This window comes from Ctenopharyngodon idella, chromosome 11 (assembly GCF_019924925.1).
Source record: "Ctenopharyngodon idella isolate HZGC_01 chromosome 11, HZGC01, whole genome shotgun sequence".
Classification (NCBI taxonomy): domain Eukaryota; kingdom Metazoa; phylum Chordata; class Actinopteri; order Cypriniformes; family Xenocyprididae; genus Ctenopharyngodon; species Ctenopharyngodon idella.
Genome location: NC_067230.1, coordinates 16,982,415 through 17,001,986, shown reverse-complemented (window position 1 = coordinate 17,001,986; position 19,572 = coordinate 16,982,415). Strand labels below are relative to the sequence as shown.

The following is a 19,572-nucleotide window of genomic DNA, read 5'->3' as shown; positions in this document are numbered from 1 at the left end:
GGATCATCATATCTAAAGCACTTCCACATCCACATCTAGTATTATCTGTGCTTGAAATTCCCTGATTTCACGGAAGGAAGCGAACGGCACTTGTTCATGGGTGCGCGCTTACTACAGGAAAGCCTCATCGACGAAGAAATAAGTAGAAAGAGTCGGTTTGTATCAAAAAGGAATAGAAAAGAGTGAAAAAGACGCAGAGATGAGCATCTGGTCCTGAGTTCTCTGAAGTCTCAGAGTGGTGTGATCCTGGAGATCCTTTACGCATCATTTATAAAGGGGGCGGCGCGTGCGGGAGAGATTCCCACGCACACTCAGTGCGCGCGCTGGAGGAATATGCTGCAGTCAGGGAAAATACAACCTCCATCCACTCCTCTGAGGGATGCTTTAATATCGAAACACATCTATGTTGATCTCAACAGAACATATGAGAAATATAGACCGATAAATTAGAATAATTCATTTGCAACAGGACACTATTGTTCGAAGGGAGAAGAGTGTCGTTTTAATGCTGAAGAGAGTGTAAGACCCGCTTTAATTCTGACAGTCAGTGTTCTGGGTTTCTAAATGCGTGTTGGGCGGGGCTCTCATATTCATAAGAAAACATATGCGTGTGATTATGTAATCATTCAGCTTATTTCAGCATTAATGCTTTTTTATGATGTTTATAATGACACGATAAACGCTTCTCAAAAACTTCTGAATCCTAAAGATGACTTTCAAGGGATTGGCTCAATAAAGCCTTAAATTAACCAACGGCAAATCCCAGAACAGCAAAAGGATCACGTGTTTGACAGCTGATAAAATACACTCAATGCATACACTCCGTTACCGAATTTGTCATTTACAGAGTCTCAAAATGAATAATTGAATTAATAACGTTGTTTTAATCAGCATTAGCACATTATCACACTTCTATTTGTTAAATGTCTGTCAGAGAGCTCTCAAAACATGAAACATCTGCAGATGCAATATAGTCTAAATCCATCTGTGACAAACACACACATGCTCATCCGGACGGTGATGTGCTCATCTGAACACAAGCAGAGAGTTGTGATGGTGTTAAAAATAGATTTGACACATTTGTTGAATGAAACATGACTGATCTTGTTTTATCGAATGGTGCTGCTCAGATAACAGGACGAGAACAGTCCTGACGCTGAAACCCCCGGTCACTGGGGCTGTATAAGTGACTGCTTATATGGTTTCACATCACTTCTTCACTGATGGATCCACATGACAGCTGAAGTATTCTCTGTAATGAACGTTGTGTTCGCCCACTTTAATTGTCACAGCAGAACATGACGCCATGAATCACAAACAGCAGGCTTAAGGCTGACTTCATGAATACAAACTGCTGTTGAAAAATGCAGTTCCAAATAACAGAAGGATATTTTTAAATCCTTCCTGATTGGCCCAGATCCTGGAAATATTATCTGTGGACAGATTAAACCGAGCCATGAGGCCGGAAGCTCAGCTGTGATACCATATTCACCGAAGCCTTTAAAGTCCCCATGAAATCATAACTGACAATTATTATGTTTTATGGAATATTGCAGTGTTTATTATAAATGATTCATCAGTGCACATCATTATTGTGTTAAATTCATGTTCCTGGTAATCTTGAATCAGAATCTTCTCCCTCTTGCAGCATCTCTTCTCTTCTCTGATGATGAGGGCGGGGCAACCTGTCACTCACATGAGATCCACCAATAGCAAACCACAACCATCCAATCAATTCCCCACAGACAAAATCAAGCCCCGCCCTACATTTGTTCTTGTTCCAAAAGTGTTTCACTCGGATATACGACACAATAGAGAAGAAAAGACCAGCGCAACTTCCCTTTCATGATGACTTTAAATGCACTATAAACAAAACACAAAATAAATAATGGTGAATTCCGCAGGTTTTAATAATTTGTCATTTAAAAATTAACATTTATTTGTTAACATTAGTTCTAACAATGAAAAGTACTTCTAAAGCGTTTATTACATTATTAAAGTCAAAAGTTCGATGGCTCAGAGGTTGGTTTGCTCCTGTCAGAGATCAAACCACATGTAGTGTACATGAAATCAGTGCTTCCCGTATGAAACTAACAGACCACAGAAAGGCAGGGTGTGAAAAATTACGTAAAAACCTGAAATACATCTAAAAGCCATATAAATCCAGCATTTATTTCTGAAATATACAGAATGTGCTATAGAGAGAACACTTATGAAATCTTCATTGGGGCTATTCAGAGAAATGTACTTTTTAGCACAATACAACATCTCAAAAGGTGTTTAGTTCTTTATAATACAGAACGCCCTGCTTATTCAGACACATAAAGACGCCCCAAACCCCGAGGTCTTGCTCCTTCCTGATGAAAACTTCTTCCACTTATGAAACATGAGGACTCGATGTATATTAAGTGACCCAGCGATGTGTCAGAGCGATAAGCCGTCTACAAGAACAGTTCGTGATGGGAGTGTCAGTGAGGGGTTGTGAGTCGGCCTGGATTTCACGGGCTGCCGTGCTTACTGAGCTGTGCCTTAATGCCCGACCCTCACCCCGGCCCAGCCAGCGGAGGAGCTACGCTATGAAGGAAGTTTCAGACACTCGCTGGCTGCATGGGTGGCCATTATGGCTTTGATTGACAGCCAAGTGTGTCTAGGACACCCTGAGGGACAAGAATGCCAAGGATCATTATAAAAGTTTACATCCATGCTTAAGAATAGTTTGAGCGTTTATGTAACTTCTAGGGTGCTTCTTCCAGTGCCATTTGGATTCCTGACTGCATGCTAAAAATGAGATGTACAAGACAGATGAAAGAACAAAAATCTTCATTCCTTGTTTCTTAGTCTGGTACGCATCTGCTTGAAAAAATTGGTGTAGAAACAATGTTCACTCAGAAATTGCTAGTAGATTTCACACGTAATCGCAAAGAATCAGCAAGTAAAGCATTGACTTAAAGTGAAACTTTGAAGTAGAAAGACTGAAATAGTATTTTCTTGTAAAATGTACTCCAATAACCTTCAAAATATAATTTTAATGTATGTAATGAAGCAGCTATGTATCCTATTGGGATATTTGGGATCATTTTGCTGTATACAAAAAACATGAATATCATAAAACATCATAAATATTGTCCATTAAGTTAACAACAGACTGTGTCATTGGACAGAATTAAGACAGATGTTTTAATATCATCTCTGATGTTTACTTCAATAGCAGAAATGATTTTAGAGTAGTTTGATTCATTTCTGTGAATCATTTCAATCCATTAATCACTCTGATTCAGATATTTGTTTGCATCACCACTCAGAAATCTTTAAGTTATTCTCCGCTTGGCATTTTACAAAAATATATGCCATTCAAAAGGGTTAGGGTTGGGGATGAGTAAGACAGACAGATCATACCTTGAGTATTTAAACTGCATTTGGACTGTATTATACTATTTTACCTGCATTAACCCTTTGAGTCAACATAACAACAGCTGATTAAAATGATGTGTCAAACAGAAAGGCTGTTGAGCCATAATCAAAATGCTGTTTCTACTGTACACTTTAGTAAATATATATATATATATATATATATATATAAAGGCTTAGACATGAAAGCAAGTTTATTCCGAGCTGGCTTTCAATAATTCATCAAATCTCCGGCTGACCCCAGGTCTGCTCTTTAGAACAGAGCGACACATGAGACGAAGAGCCATAACCACGACCGGATCGGCGTGAGCTCCGATCTTCAAATGCTCGCCACCCGCTGATGTACTTCACAAACACACCACAGCTCTGAGGCACAACACATTTCAATGATTAATTACAAGAAAATGGATTTATTGACACAAATGGCCACTCTTCAGAAAGGATGCTTGGCCTACCCTAAATGCATTATAAATACTATGAGAAAGCATATTTATATTGAATCCAGACAAGATACTAATTGCTTCATGCATTGTTTTTGACCTATTCAGCTCTTTCCCCCAAATAGATCGTATCCTCATGTGGCCAGAGCTGGGAATTAACACAAATCGATTTGCTGTTGGGTTAAAACAATGTCTGCTATTGGAGGAACTGTCTATTTGTGGCCCACATAACAACCCAGCTCTTTCCAGCCATTGATTTTCACTGGAAACAGCTTGGTGGATTGGGGCTGTATGAGATGCTATAGTATATATTACATCTCACTGTAGCCCTAACGCTCAAAATAATTAATTTTTAATTAATTACCTCAAATGTTTTGAGTTTTGCCAACTTATTTGGGTTTACAGTGTTAGGGTTAGGGTTGACAAAAAAAAACATTTCTTGTTGCATTTGGTTCTATATTTTGTTTGTTATTATTTTGTCATAATGTACCATATTTTTGGTAACACATTATATTAAAGGGGGGGTCTAATGCTATTTCATGCATTCTTGCTTATTTACACTGTTAAAGAGTTGGATTCTCATGCTAAACATGGCCAAAGTTTCAAAACACGAGTTGGGTGTATGACAGGAGTATTTTCTGCGCTGCACTAGAGAAAGATTCATTTTGTTTTTAGACCACGACATCAACAATGTCACTAAAGAAGTATGTTTTTGGTTGTGAGGGAAAGATAACCTTGTTCAGCTTGATGTGTGGATGCAGTTGTGCAAGTGTGTTTGTTTGTTCCCGGCATTTCGGTGACAAATGTTTAAACGAGGCTCAGTTCGAAGCTGGATTTGCAGATCGTTTGAAACTGAAAGATGGAGCGGTCCCGGCAATAAAAGATCCTGGTCATGAGTCAGAACCGCAGGCGCTAAGTAAAACTGCATCAAATGTCTGTGTTTTGTTGGCAATCGGCACGTAAGCGCATATAATGTAAAAAACACGAATGTATAGTGAATCAAAAGTTATCCAGGGATAATGCGATGGTGTATTGTGTGTGTTTAAATACTTTAGCTGACCACCTGTAAGTGTCCATTTGTTTATTATGCTTGTGACTCTTTAGCTCCGCCCACGACACGCCTCCAGGAGCAGTTCAGCTGTATCTGTCTTTTATAAATCTGATAAAACTAAAGACTCTTCAGAGATATGAAGGATGCTATACTACTCTATAGACACTCAAGATTATCCTGAGATTGGCAGAAACTGTGTGTGTTTAGTCCCCTTTAAGGTTCAATTTGTTAACATTAGTTAACACAAACTAACAATGAAAATTAATTCTAAAGGATCTTAAATAATAATATCAAAAAGAACAGGTTTTCCTGCTTGAATGTTGATTATTTTCCTCATATTCTCCATTGTTGCAGCTCCTCTCTTCCCAGTCTGTCAGTAACGCCCTGTTTATTTCCTGTCTCTATGAAGCCCCTCCTTCTGAAAAGCACAATGTGCTCTGATTGGTCGGCTGAAGCAGTGTGTTGTGATTGGTGTTTGGGAAATGTCCCGCCCCTTACCATAACCACCAGTTTTCAACGCACTACTAACTAACTCAACCAGGCCCCGCCCCTTTATTCTGCGTATGAATTATTTAAATGAGGAATATTGTGAAGAAAACTCAAGATGGAGGCGTTTCAGAAACACTGACACTGATATAGAGAAGAACTGGAACTTTACAGAGCTTTTTCATGATCAAACAGTAACATTACACACTAAAGACAGATGAACATGGGAAAAAGCAGAATAAAGCCTCTTTAAACAATGTATTGATCATTGTTGGCTAATGTTAGTCAACGCAGTAACTAATGTTAGCCTTACTGTAAAGTGTCACCATATGTTTTTACACTCCTGTAGACTCGTGTACTGATGAATCGTTCGCAATAAGACCAGGAATGTAAAGAGGGTCTTTCTTGAATCAGGACAAAAGATTTGAAAGGATGTGAAGATCTGGAAGGCTCTGGATGTGGGCTCTGATGGTTGGCTGTGTATGGTATTGTGCCTCAGATGACTTAATTAGCACGTGTATTCAGATGTAAATATAGCGCTTTCACTGTTGGATGGCAGCATGTAATTCCAGGATCGGGGCTTTTTTGGAGTTGTAAAGACGATGTCACATCCGGTGCTGGCGTCATGTGTGTCTCTATGATATCTCATAGTTATGAAGTCATCAAGCATTGGGCCGGTGCCCGGGATGTGAGGCAGAGCTTAATTTAGCAGAGAAAACAGGCCAGGAACACACAGTCAATAACTCCAAACCGGCCTGAACGTCCATCACATCACATCACAACACAACACAACACAACTCGAGCTCATGATTCACCATCAGAACGTGTGACAGATCCACCGGGGAACATGAACAATGTGAACTGTATCATGTTTGTCCTGAACATGAAGCAATAATAGAAATAAAAGCCAGCTTGTGGAAGTCAAGCAATCAGGCACAGCACTTTGGTCACTGTGTAACAGGACGGCTGTTTGTGCCTTTGCTTTGTACTGTAAAGAGGTTTCCTAAGGAATTAATATTTCAGAGAGACTCCTCTACAGTGCCACACATCCAGCCATTATTGACTGGCCACTGTTGCCTAGCAACTCCAGCTGCCATGGAACGCTCTGGAGAGGGTAATGAGCCGCCGCGAGTCGTGAGTCGTGATGTGGGCTATAAACTGCTGCTTCTTTAAATAGCAACGGACTGGGTTTTTACACTGGGGTGTTTTCTGGAAGGAGGGACTATATATTCCCTAGTATTATACAGTACGTGACATCCGTGCCATCGGCATCAGTTTATAGTAATGTTTTCATGAGGCACTGCAGCTTTCACTGTGAGATAGACAAGACATCTGTTTTCTTTCTCTTAAAAACAATTATTAATTCAATTTAAACAGTAAGATTTTGTAAGGGTTAATGTACAGTTTGCTGATCATCTTCACTCATTTTCAGGATCTGATGTTAAATTGCTTAAGAAATAAATAATAAATGGGCATGAAATATTTGTTTGAGTTGAAATAATAATGCAAGAAGAAGAAGAAGAAGAAGCGTGTATACGGAGATTTGAGACTGCCTCGTTTGTTACACACTTAAGCAGGATTCCAGAGAAACGTGAAATAAGACTGTAATGAAGACTTTTGTTCTGTTTTCTTTCATTCATGAAGAAAAGACAGCTCTATTTTGATCTTCACAATCATTATATCATGTACACTGTAATGATTTTTCAAAGTTGTGAATAAAACAAAGATTATTGGAGTAAGTTTTACAAGAAAATACTGTTTGAGTCTTTCTACTTCAAACTTCATATTAAATTCGATGTGTTCCCTGCTGTTTCTTTGTAATTAATTGTGAGATTTACTAGCAATTTCTGAGGGAAAATTGTTTCTACACCAATTTTTTTCATTGTAATAGTACGCCCAAAAAGAAAATACTGTCATTATTTAACCACAATTTTGTTATTTCAAGGCCGTTTATTCTACGGGGCTGTTGAATGTTTGAATCTGATTGGTTGACGAACATTCTAAGGTGTGCAGTTATTTTCAGGGAAGTAGTTCCAGGCAGATCTTGACCGCATTACAGTTCCATATCACTTCGCCAAACGATTTCAGTTATTTATTTCAAAGGTTCTTAAAGCCGAAAACAGCAAAAGAAACAAAACCCACAATGACACTGACCAAGCAAATAAATATAGTAAAGAACAGGATAAAAAAAACAATTTTTCCATGTTATTTGCCACAAAATTACGTTTTATTATGAATAGAAAGCACATACTCTCTTTCTCCCACACTCTCTCACACACACACACACAGTACGGACACACACTCACACAGAAACGTGTTATCAGTGCTGCTCTGACGATTTTATCAGTAAAATAGTTTAGCAATTTAAAAGCTTCATGCCATTTCTCACTAGTGAGGTAATAATGCCACTGTTCTTGAAGCAGATAAACTTACACACTACTTTTCTCTGTGTCTGATTTAAAGCGGACAAAATGCTAGATCCTATGAGCCCGTAACTGACGAAAATAACCACCATTTTAACCCTTCCGGTCAAATTCAGCGATGCCAACATCAATGCCAGCTTTATCTTGTCGATGCTGGCTCTGTTTGGCGTCGGACGGTTCTTTGCCTCCACCTCGTGCGTGTGGATGACCCCTTACTGGATTACACTGTGTGTTCACCACACACTCCACAGCTTCAGTGGCTTCTGTATCGAACTCGAGGGGTCTTTACTCAATTTTAAAAGACCCTTTATGCCAAAAAGGTTCTATATAAGGAGAAATGATTTCATAATACCTTCACGTTTGACAGGTTATTTCATTTTTTTCTAGTGATAATTATGAGCTGCACAATTTATAAAATTAAATTAAAATTTAAAAAAGAATTAAAACTAAATCCATAAATTATCTCATTTCTATATTCTCAGGTTCGAAATGAAGCACCTAACAGAACCCATACAGAACCGTTTCTTATATGAACTGCTGTTGTATTGAAAAGTGTGAAGAAATAATGATAATGTACATTCTGGTGACCTATCCTTCAGTCACACACAGATCTGCTATTTTTATAGCTGTTGTATCAACAGATTGGAGCACTGACAATCAAAGATGGCATCCTAAATCTAGGTGAAATCTGGTTTCTGGAGCATCTGTGAGTGGGCGTCTTGTTATTTTAGCACCGAGCCGTCGCCTCAAAATCAGCATCGGACTCTAAACAGCCAGCTGTCTTCATCTCCCTCTCTCCATCACGAGCTCGGCTCCGCTCTCATGAATGCTCATGCATAATTCATCAGCTCGCCTGTCTATATTTAGCTGCAGCTCGGGTCCTGTGGGGAGCCGGCATCACTGCTTCAGAGGACTATTGATAGTAAGGTCATCCCAGGAGGGGCTCGAGGATCTGCCGACCAGACGTAAGATCGTTACGGCAAGCCAAGGTCGATGAGGAACAGTGGGCCACTACGACAGGATTGGACTGGAAAGTGGCGGTACGGTGGGCTGCGAGGGGGCCGAACGCAATCTCTTCCCTCCTGGAGGTAGCAACAGTGACGTAGAGGATTGATCAGGAGTCCTGCTGCAGTTTTTCAGTGCGACTGACAATGCAGCAGGTTAAAAATAGCATCGGAGAGGAATCCCCCTTCCCTACCAACCCACTGCTCTGCAGTCTGGCACAATTCAGATGCTGATGTGCAGAAAACAGTGTTACACAAGAACACACACACAAAGAAATTATACAACAGAGAATGGGAAGATCATGTCAATTGATCTGAATGACCTGACAGAGGTTTGTTTCCTAAAGGCTACAGTTACATAATGTTGGTACAGTAAAACAGCAAAACATACTCAGAGCTTCAACAGCAGATCATGCATACGCCATTTACTGTCAGAACGTCTAACTAAATGAACACACAGATCAAATAAGGTAACAGTGCAAATATAGCCAAAAACTGAGTTCTCAATGCAATTTTCATGATGCTGATTCTCATCATGATCACTGTGACTGTAAACCATCACATCTAAACCAAAAGTGCACTCAACTCAATATGCTGATAGTTTTTGTGAATATTTTGAATTAGAATTTATTTTTATATTTCTGTTTTCAATTTAATTTTAGTTAGTTCATATGGATATATGCTTGCTATTTATTTGATATCTCTATGAATAGGACTTTTTAATAATTACTTACACTAGGAAACACTAACATGATTCTGTTTACTTCAGCAGATGGTAATAAAGCAGCTTTAACAGAGGGAGGAAAATACCCCAGACTATATTCAGCTATAATCTATAAGAATATGTACATATTTGCCTAGAAAGAGGGTGTTTTTGAATGGAAAGTAAACAAATTTTCCGACATACCACAACGATTACAAAAAATTGCTGTAAATTTAACAGGACATGTTTTTTCATTGTGCTATGTAAATTTTGATGGCCTGTTCTTCAAGCTGTATCATTTAATCTGCACTGTTTATGGTGCTTCAATCATAACTAAAGATTAATTGACAGGGTTTTTTTAGCTTTCCAATAATAGGTTAATATATAAATTGTCATTCTGTGCTGTATCAATGCATACTTGAAGGAATGAAAATGACAAATTACATCTGTTTATTATCTCAACTAGACAGCAATGATAGAGAAAACGGAGACTTTGTGTTTTACACGTCTCTTAAAGACTTTCTGTGTTCAGATTTGCAAAGATACCAAAATTCTCAATATGAAGCTCTCAGTATGAACTTTTTCCAAGACCGAACGGTTGATATAGTTCAATGCAACATTACTAAGAACTCCATTAAGTCTCACAAACTATTAAACAACTTTTCAGAAATAAGCTCTTGGTACTAGAGCAAACTGGTCAGAGCCGCATGAGAGGCTACTGCTGAAACACACGGCATCAGTTTACTGTTGACCAGTCTTTCTTGTTAAAGATGATTTCCCAGCACTGGACAAAAGAGCTGATGTGTGTCATCCACAGGCTCCCCTGCTGTCGCTGCGAGCGGGAGATCCACACCTGTGTTTACACACCGCACACGGACAGATCGCATTACACTGACTCGCTGCTGAGCGCATGATGCCTCATACTTCTATTTCACACGGGTTTCTTCAGTTTCTTCCCATAAGACCTTTGAGTAATTAAATACCATCATAAAGTTCCTTTCATATCTGGTCATGCAAGAATCTCCATGTGTTTCTGTGCAAAACATTGATCTAGGACATTGTTTACAGATCCAGGGATCTCCAACCAAGCCAGCATAAAAAAGCTAGATTTTCATAATAACACTTATTATGATCTTACATTAATACATTATAATGCTTAACAGACAGTTCATTAATGATTCAAATGATAATAAATTTAAGTTGTATTTAGCTGACCCCTGGCGTTATTAATTATTTTTACCAGTTTCTCATTATCTGTTCACTATTGCTAATGTTCATGCTTAAAGTTACAGGGTTTCACCTCAAGGCTGCACTGTAAAAAATGAATGTGATTTTAACAGTAAAATATTGTAAAAACGCTACAGAAAAAAATTGTAAATAGGTTAACAGTAAGTTCCAGTACTATATACAGGGAAAAACTGTAAAAGCTCTTACCAAACATTTTATGTAATTTTCACAGTAAAATGCTGTAAATTTTACAATTTTTAGAAGTAAAAAAGAACAAATCAATGTTTAATTTACAGTCAAAAACTGTAAACTGATATTCCCACAATTCCCTTTGTGACACTCCACATTTGAAAGTATTTTGTTTAAAAAATCATGTTTCTTAATAGTTTTTGTTATCAGTTATGTACATTAGGGTTTTATGTTACATCTTCTGTTGTTTAATGAATGTTTATTGCATTATTTAAGTGTTGTGTGTTACCATGATGGTGTTTTGCATTTGCGTGAATGACTCTTTGCACCTTCTTTGTATTAGTATATACTTAAGCTCCTGGAAAAGCTATTTGTGATGAACTCTGATTCTTCATGTGGCTTTCTCTTTTACCGCCTGCATTATTATGGTGGTTGTCAGTGTATGTTAAAGGTACAAAACAGATTTTAGTAGTGTGCATTGTTGAATTTACTTGTTTACATTCAAATTTTCTTGTTTGTAAATTACAGTTTTATACTGTAAAATTGACAGTTTGTTCTGTAAATGTGTTTACAGTTTTTCTGTATTTTTTACAAAATTATTCTGGCAACCACAGCTGCCAAAATTATTTTGTAAAAACTACAGAATATTTTTTACAGTGTGGAATTCTCTACAGGACTCTTAAAATCAGGCATCAAACACTAAGTGACTGAGGATCACAAACTAACATCTTTTCAAGTCATTCCGAAACACAACAAACGTCTCTCGTGATAAATGAAAAATGTGTTCTAAAATCAGCTCAAAATATCAAACTGATTGTTTATCTTCAGATTGTGTTTCCATCCAATCAGAGGATCTCAAACATGAGTTTGTGTCTATCGTTATGTGATTTTTTGTGAGATCTGCGACTGCTGAAAATCTGTAGACTGGCTCTGAAGAAAATCTGGGCAAAAATCATATAGTGCTTTTCAGACTTAACCCTGAGAGTAAAACTTTGACACAAAACTCGTCTCACACAGTCGAGATGAATGTTACCTCAGATCATACGGTTTGTTGACAAACTAACAATCACTGACATCACTTACATTTGATCAGAAAAACTAGTTATTAGGTTATTGTGGAAAGAAACCACTCTAAACTACAAGAAAAAGGTTGTCTTGTTTTCCAATAGAAATATCTAAACATTCTTAAATCAAGAAGCAAAGTGACTGAAGAGATTACGTCTTGTTTTCTGACAAAAATCATCAAAATGAAGTGAGTTTGTGTTTAAAACAAGAACAAATATCTGCTAATGTGGTCAGAAAAATAAACTTAATTCAAAGAGAAAACAAGATTTTTCTGACTCCACTGGCAGATATTTGTTCTTGTTTTAATCAAAAACTCACTTCATTTTGATTCATTTTTTCAGTAAACAAGTCTTAAAATCTTCAGTCATTTCTCTTCTCCAGTAAATGTATCTTGATGTTTAGATATTTGTACTGGAAAACAAGACAGAAACACTGAGGAAGAACATCATTTTTGCAGTGCAGTCCCACCTCACGTCCCCAAAAACATCATCTGATGCCCATCATGTGTTGATTTGTGTACAGTGATGAAGTTCACACACACACACACACACACACACACACACACACACACACACACACACACACAGTGATATGTAACTCCCTGAGGCAAGATCTGCCTGGGATCAGTTCCTCTTATCACCTCAATAAAGTTCATCCTCATTGTGTCCAGCATCGATCTTCGCACTCGGTTGCATAAGTGAGTCCAGTGGAGCCTTACATAAGCTGTTTGTGTGAGTTCTCCATCCAAGAGACCGTCAGCACCACACACACACACACACACACACACACACACACACACCACAGGGGCTCGCTGTACACTTGCACCTGTAACAACACGACACAGAGTAACCCTTCAGCCTAACGCTGTTAATAAAGGCAACGTTTCACTTCTGAAAGTCCAGATTTCAACAACCATTGCCATTTAGCTCATCACTGAATTTCCCACAACATCTTCTGATCTCAAATTTGGTTACTAAAGGTGCGGTCACATTCACTCTTGCTCAGTGAAATCCAGTCATTTCAATTTGATCCCATGATTGGAAGTTTTGTGTAAGGGCGAGTGAGGACAGTAAGGACAGTAAGAGCACATTGGGACACTAATGACTCTATTTCCGGCGACACAACATCGTTCTTTACACCATATTTATGAACCACAGTAGAACTGATATATTTCTGACATTATGTTTTAATGTTATTTAAAGTACAGTATGATAAATACTTTGCTATTTTACGTGCAACATTTCAGCCATAAATAAATTATAAATGTTAGCTAGAATATGTTTATTAACTGTCTACAGATGTATGTTTATGTTGAAATATATAATAGTTTGTATTTTTAAAAACATCTATCATGTGTCATTATGTCTATAGTGAGTTTGCTCAGCGCTTCAGAACTTCTGTTAAGGGAACATCGTGAGCACCGATATTCCCTGGTTTTCATGGTGCATTGTGGGACTTTTTAGGGAGTGAACGTGTCAGTGCAGTGGTAGGATTCTGTGATTGAAACAGCCCTTAAAATGGCCGACTCCCTGATCAGTGCCCTGACTACTGAACTAGGGAGCTCATTGAGACGCACCCTCAGTGAAACATTGATAATGTCTCTGGCCTCTTAAAGAGATTTTCTTAGAGTTCACCCAAAAATTCTGTCATCATTTACTCACCCTCATGCCATCCCTGATGTAAATGACTTTCTTTCTTCAGATAAACACAAATGAAAAATGATTTTCCTAAAAATTATCTCTGCGAGTCCATATAATGCCACTGAATGGCTGCTGCTCGGCTGACGCTTGAAAAACCACAAGCAGCGATCGTGACGGTGATCCACACGACCCCAGTGGATCCATCAATGTCTTCTGAAGCCAGACGATAGGTATGTGTAAGAAAAATACTAATAATTTAAACTGGTTAAAATATAAACCATCACTTCCGGCTCACTGTTAACGTGTGTAGTGAAGTGAAGCACAGAGGACCTCCGCTTCTCCAGCTTCACGCATCACGACGTCCCTCACGAACGCTCATATGACAGAAGACCAGAAGCACTGATTTATAGTTGAAAATATTACTATTTTTCTTACACACGGTTATCTTTTGGCTTCAGAAGACGTTGATTCATCCACTGGGGCCACAATCGCTGCGTGTGTTTTTTCAAGCACACATTCACTTGCATTATATGGACTCACAGATGGATTATTAAAAAATCTTCATTTGTGTTTATCTGAAGAACGATATACATCAGGGATGGCATGAGGGTGAATGATGAGAGAATTTTCATTTTTGGGTGATCTATCTCTTTAAGAGCTGTATTTAATAGTGGTTCTTGCTAAGGCAGTGTTTTGAACAAACCTGTAACACATTAAACTTCAGTGTTTATCTCATGAATGATTCTTCAAATCATGTGTCTTGTCGAGGAGAGCTGTGCTGTTACTTTAGAAAAAAAGGTACGGCACTTTGTCACTGGGGCAGTACCCTAAGGTACAAAAGGGAAAAGGTACATCTTTGTACCTTACTTACCCCTAAATGGTACATATTAGTACCTTTTCCCTTTTGTACCTTAGGGTACTGCCCCAGTGACAAAGTGCCGTACCTTTTTTTCTGAAAGTGCTTAAGTAGCCAAACTTACAATTGTATTATTATTATTATTATCTTGTAACTTCTAAGAAATATCCTTCTTATTACTTTCAAATTTGTCACAAAGGTGTGAACTATTGAGGGTGTGTTTACGTAGAAAATGAATTGTGGCATCCTGCGACATGAGGCCGAAAGCTCTCACGTGGAAACATAGCGGGAGCAGGAGAGAGAATGTCAGAGGAAGGTGAGATCTCTGATCTGTGAACGTGTGATTCTGCTGCAGAAGACCCCGAGGTTCAGTACTGAAGCAGCTCAATGACACTGACACTGGATTGATTTGACATTTTCTAAATATTACTCTGACATGTCAACCAATGGTGTGAGTAGGGGTGAGCAATATGTCTCGTGTAAGATGAAATCATAATTATCTTTTTAATGATGTGTGAGCTGACATTATAGCATATGTCACTTGCCTTGCAAAAACCAAACAAAACCACCTCTTGAGAGAGCATGCTTTCACTGCGTGATGTAGCCTGTTTTAATGCCGTTAGAATGCCATGAAATTCAAGACATACAGGACTATTTTTTTACCCATGAGATGTGTCTTATATTTATACCAAATTAAATAGTTAAGCAATATCACACGAGCAAGGGTGCCGTTTTTCCCAAATGTTATGTCGATTTTATAAAACAGTTTAATAAACAAGAGTTGTGTCCCAAATGACGCACTACACACTATGTACTTATGCACTATGTACTCACCCATGTAGTGTGTGAGGCTATTTTGTCATTCGTCACCAGTGTCTGAAGCCCCGCCCCCTCTGCTACATAATTAAAGTTGTGACAGTCGAGTGCATGAAGTGTCCATCTTTCTACACTTCGTTTGTTCGGTTAATTAAGTGCATCATCCTGATATATAAACTGTACTTTTTCTATTTGTAATTTTCAGTGTGAACACACACTATTTACACTACAAAACATCATAGAATAGTGCACAAGTACACCGATTGGGTCGCACCTACAGTATAGAGTTATGATTTTGAGTCACATTTTAGACACAATATTGTCAAAATGTTCTGTTTTTGCTTTTTGTCAACTAAAATTTCCAAATGAAACCACATCAGAACTGTTTTGTGTCTCTAAATAAATCCGCAGTTTTAACAAATCAGTTTAATGAATGATTCAATAGTCCTGAAACTGAATACGCCATTTCCATACTGCATATTAGGTGGAAAACAGTATGTGAGCCGAGTAGTATGTCTGAATTCACAGTATTCATAAAACTCACCGGATTACCTTCTGCTTACAGCAATATTCTGAAATGAGCATATGATGGATACTTACTATCCCATGAGGCCACCGGAGCGAGGCAACTGATGCCGTAGGTCACATGACAGTGACAACATGGCGGATGTAGTATGTCTGAATAAAAATGCTTTCAAGCCACCTCTGAGCTGCATTAAACCGTCTGTGTAAACACACCTAAAACCCACTTCAGGTTCAGTGTCTGTGCAGCTCTGCGGTGGAAAGATGAAAACCAGCACAAAAACACAAAATATCGTCTAACTATCGTTATTAACAAAATCCCAGAAAATATCAAGATATTTTTTTTTTTGTCAGTATCGCACACCAAAGTATACTTTGCGGTTAGGTGATCCCCTTGCAAGCACATTTTCTTCAGAAAACACTAAAATCTAGTTTATACTGTGCACTAACTGAACATGTGAAGCTCAGGAGACGTTTGTTGGGTTAATCAGACGAGACAGTAAAGCTTCACTTTACATAACAGAGCAAGCAGTCGCTTATAAAGCCTCATTCTCTCGCTCGGCCCTGTTCTTCTTACTCCAGCAACTCTCCAGTTATTTACAACCACTGGGATTACACACACAATGTTCTCCATTAATATTTGATTAGTTCAGTGATAATCACAGCTGAGGAGGAGCCAAGCACACACCGGCAGAAACCGCTGTTTATTACCCAGTCAGTCACTGAGGAGGCATAACCAGATAATGACTTGAGTAACTTCAGCAAGAAACATAAATGACAATCAAGTCTGTCGCATGAGGATGCTTGAATTATGCAACCACTATAAAAAACACAGGAAGCCATCTTTGTGACAAGAAAACAGGAAATGAAATTCAAAGTGAGAATACTAAGAGAAAATACCACTGCAACACAAACATGAATTACTTTTGTAAGGATGAGCAGGTGATTGTTTTTCCTCTCATGAAATGGCTTTCAAACCACTTACGGTGAGCAGATGTCCTGTTCTGCATTGGGCAGTGCTGCATTTCCCCGGAAAAACAGGACATCTGGCTACCCTAAAAGCTCTCCGTAGAGACGGACACAAAAAGGTTTACAACCTAAAATATCTTTGACAACCTAAAATATCAAAACCGTTTATCTTTAAGTTTATCTTTATGTTTAAGATCAACCCCATGTCTGATTTTGATTCATTTGAACAAATCTATTAATAGATCCTTTTTCACACCACCAAAATATCAGTTAAAAAATCTGTAAGGATCACAGTTGAAGAACTGCAGATGTTAGCTGGTCTGGGGTCAAATCTCTACCATTAGACTCCATCTATATATAATCACCACTGCTTCGGGAGGGTTTCCATAAAAAAGTGTTTCATGTCATCAAATAACAAACTTGTGCACCTACAGAAATTCACTTGAACTTTCAGTGGAACTAGGTTGTGTAGTCGAATGAGACCAAAACAGAGCTTTCTGAACACAAAACTACAGGTGTTTGGCATTGACAGCTTTTCATTCAAAGGCCCCAAGACAACTTTGAATGGAATCATAAATATGTTATGTTGGTTGGATATTCCAGCAGGACAAAGATCCAAAGCACACCTCAAAATCACACAAACCCAAAACTAACACAAAAATCAGAGTTTTTCCATGCCCATGTAAGTCCACCATAGAAAAACAGAGCTGCTGATATTAGTGTGATCGCTCCACAGAAACAGAAAAAATGTCATAACTGGCTGAAGTGCAGTTAGCGTGTGCTGTAGATACACACACACACACACACACACACACACACACACACAGAGGTTTGTTTTGCTATCTTAGTGAGGACTCTCCATAGGCGTAATGGTTTTTATACTGTACAAACTGTACATTCTCTCCTCCTACCCCTAACTCTACCCATCACAGGAAACATTCTGCATTTTTACATTTTTAATAAAACATTGTTTAGTATGTTTTTAAAGCTATTTTAAATATGAGGACTCATGAAATGTCCTCATAAAACATGTTTACGCCGTAATACCAGTGTAATACCCATGTCATTATACAAATTTGTGTCGTCATAAATCATGAAAACAAGCACACACACACACACACACACACACACACACACGGACATTAAGCTGAAGGCTGAACACTCAAAACTGACAGATACTGATACAACACCTAATCTATCTCATATTGAGACATAACAATAAATGTCCAATTTTGTTCTCCGTAAAGTCTTGAGGGTTGGTTAATAATGACCAAATTCTCATTTTTGAGGCCAAGGATTACTGTAAGTTGTTCAACAGTTTAATCAGAGTTTATGAATTCAAAGCCCAGCATTAGTGACAAACTTAATATGACATGCACATTCCAAAGCTAAATAATGTACTGAAAAGTGTTTTCTTGATTTATTTTCACCGCATGAGTCACTCTAACTAAATCACAGACCATCTTTAAAACGAGTGCTTCTCAGCCTGTGCTTGTGCTCAATGCTCACTGTAAACCAGAGTCCTGAAGTAAAGCTGCTGAGAACTACATACACCTTATTACTGAAATGAGTACGCTACCATTCAAAAGTTTGGGGTCAGTAAGATTCTTAAAATGTTTCTGAAAGAGTCTCTTCTGCTCACCAAGGCTGCATTTATGTGATCAAAAATACAGTAAAAATTGTGAAATATTTTTACAATGTAAATCAGCTGTTTTCTATGTGAATATATAGTAAAGTGTAATTTATTCCTGTGATCAAAGCTGAATTTTCAGCATCATTACTCCAGTCTTCAGTGTCACATGATCCTTCAGAAATCATTCTGATATGATGATTTGATGCTCAAGAAACATTTATGATTATTATCAATGTTGAAAACAGTTGTGCTGCTTCAGATTTCTGTGGAAACTGATACATTTTATTTTTCATGATTCTTTGATGAATAAAAAAAGTTCAAAACAACAGCATTTATTTGAAATATAATCTTTTATAACATTCCAAACTGTCCCTTTTAAATCAAATGAATGCGTCTTTGCTGCATATAAGAAATAATATAAAAAATCATACTGACCCCTAACTTTTGAACAGTATAAAATATTTGTGTATGAAGCTTGAATCCACCTGCCCAGCTCAATGACGGGACATGGAGTAAAGAGACTCACTTGGCAAGCTTCATTTCAATCTGCTGGCGGATCTCCTGGCGTTCCTGATCACTGCGCACAGGGAAGATGTTCCTGTCCTCCAGCTCCTGTTTACTGGGCCTGTTACGCAGCTTCACCGCCAGAAGCTCTTTCCTTATCCGTCGTGGAAGTGTACCTGCACACACAAACACGTGTACAGGGTCATTAATGATGGAGAAATCTGCACAAACAAGGGTCAATTATACACACACACTCATACCCGAGGCTGATTTTAATAAAACTAACCGGTTTAAAAAAATAACATAACAAATCATTTCAATATTCATTGTATAAAATTGATGTATATCAGTTTTTATGACTGTGTCAAACATCTTTAGAATATTGTGTCATTTCCACTATAACCATTAATTTTTCTCCTAATATAGTTTTTGTTGATCAGAGTCAGTGAAGAGCTGGAGATGAAATATGAGATATGTGAAGAAAACAAAGATAAATCAAGGTAAATATCACTTGTGAACAGAATATATTTGTGTGTAATATATTTTTTGTTTCCAGTCAATCTGTAAATATGTTATTTTAGTATTTCATTGTGTTTAGAATACACTAAATCATTGCCATAAAAGACAAAGGAGTCT

The 19,572-nt window shown here is 38.0% G+C and overlaps 1 protein-coding gene across 2 annotated transcripts in view; it reads right to left on the bottom strand.

The window, feature by feature from the left end:
- phactr3b (phosphatase and actin regulator 3b) overlaps window positions 1–19,572 on the bottom strand; it is a 55,638-nt gene that overhangs the window by 4,722 nt on the left and 31,344 nt on the right. For both annotated transcript variants that reach the window (XM_051913338.1, XM_051913336.1), the window contains one exon: window positions 18,959–19,112. In XM_051913338.1, coding sequence (XP_051769298.1) covers window positions 18,959–19,112 — 154 coding nt within the window. The remainder of the gene's footprint in view (window positions 1–18,958; window positions 19,113–19,572) is intronic.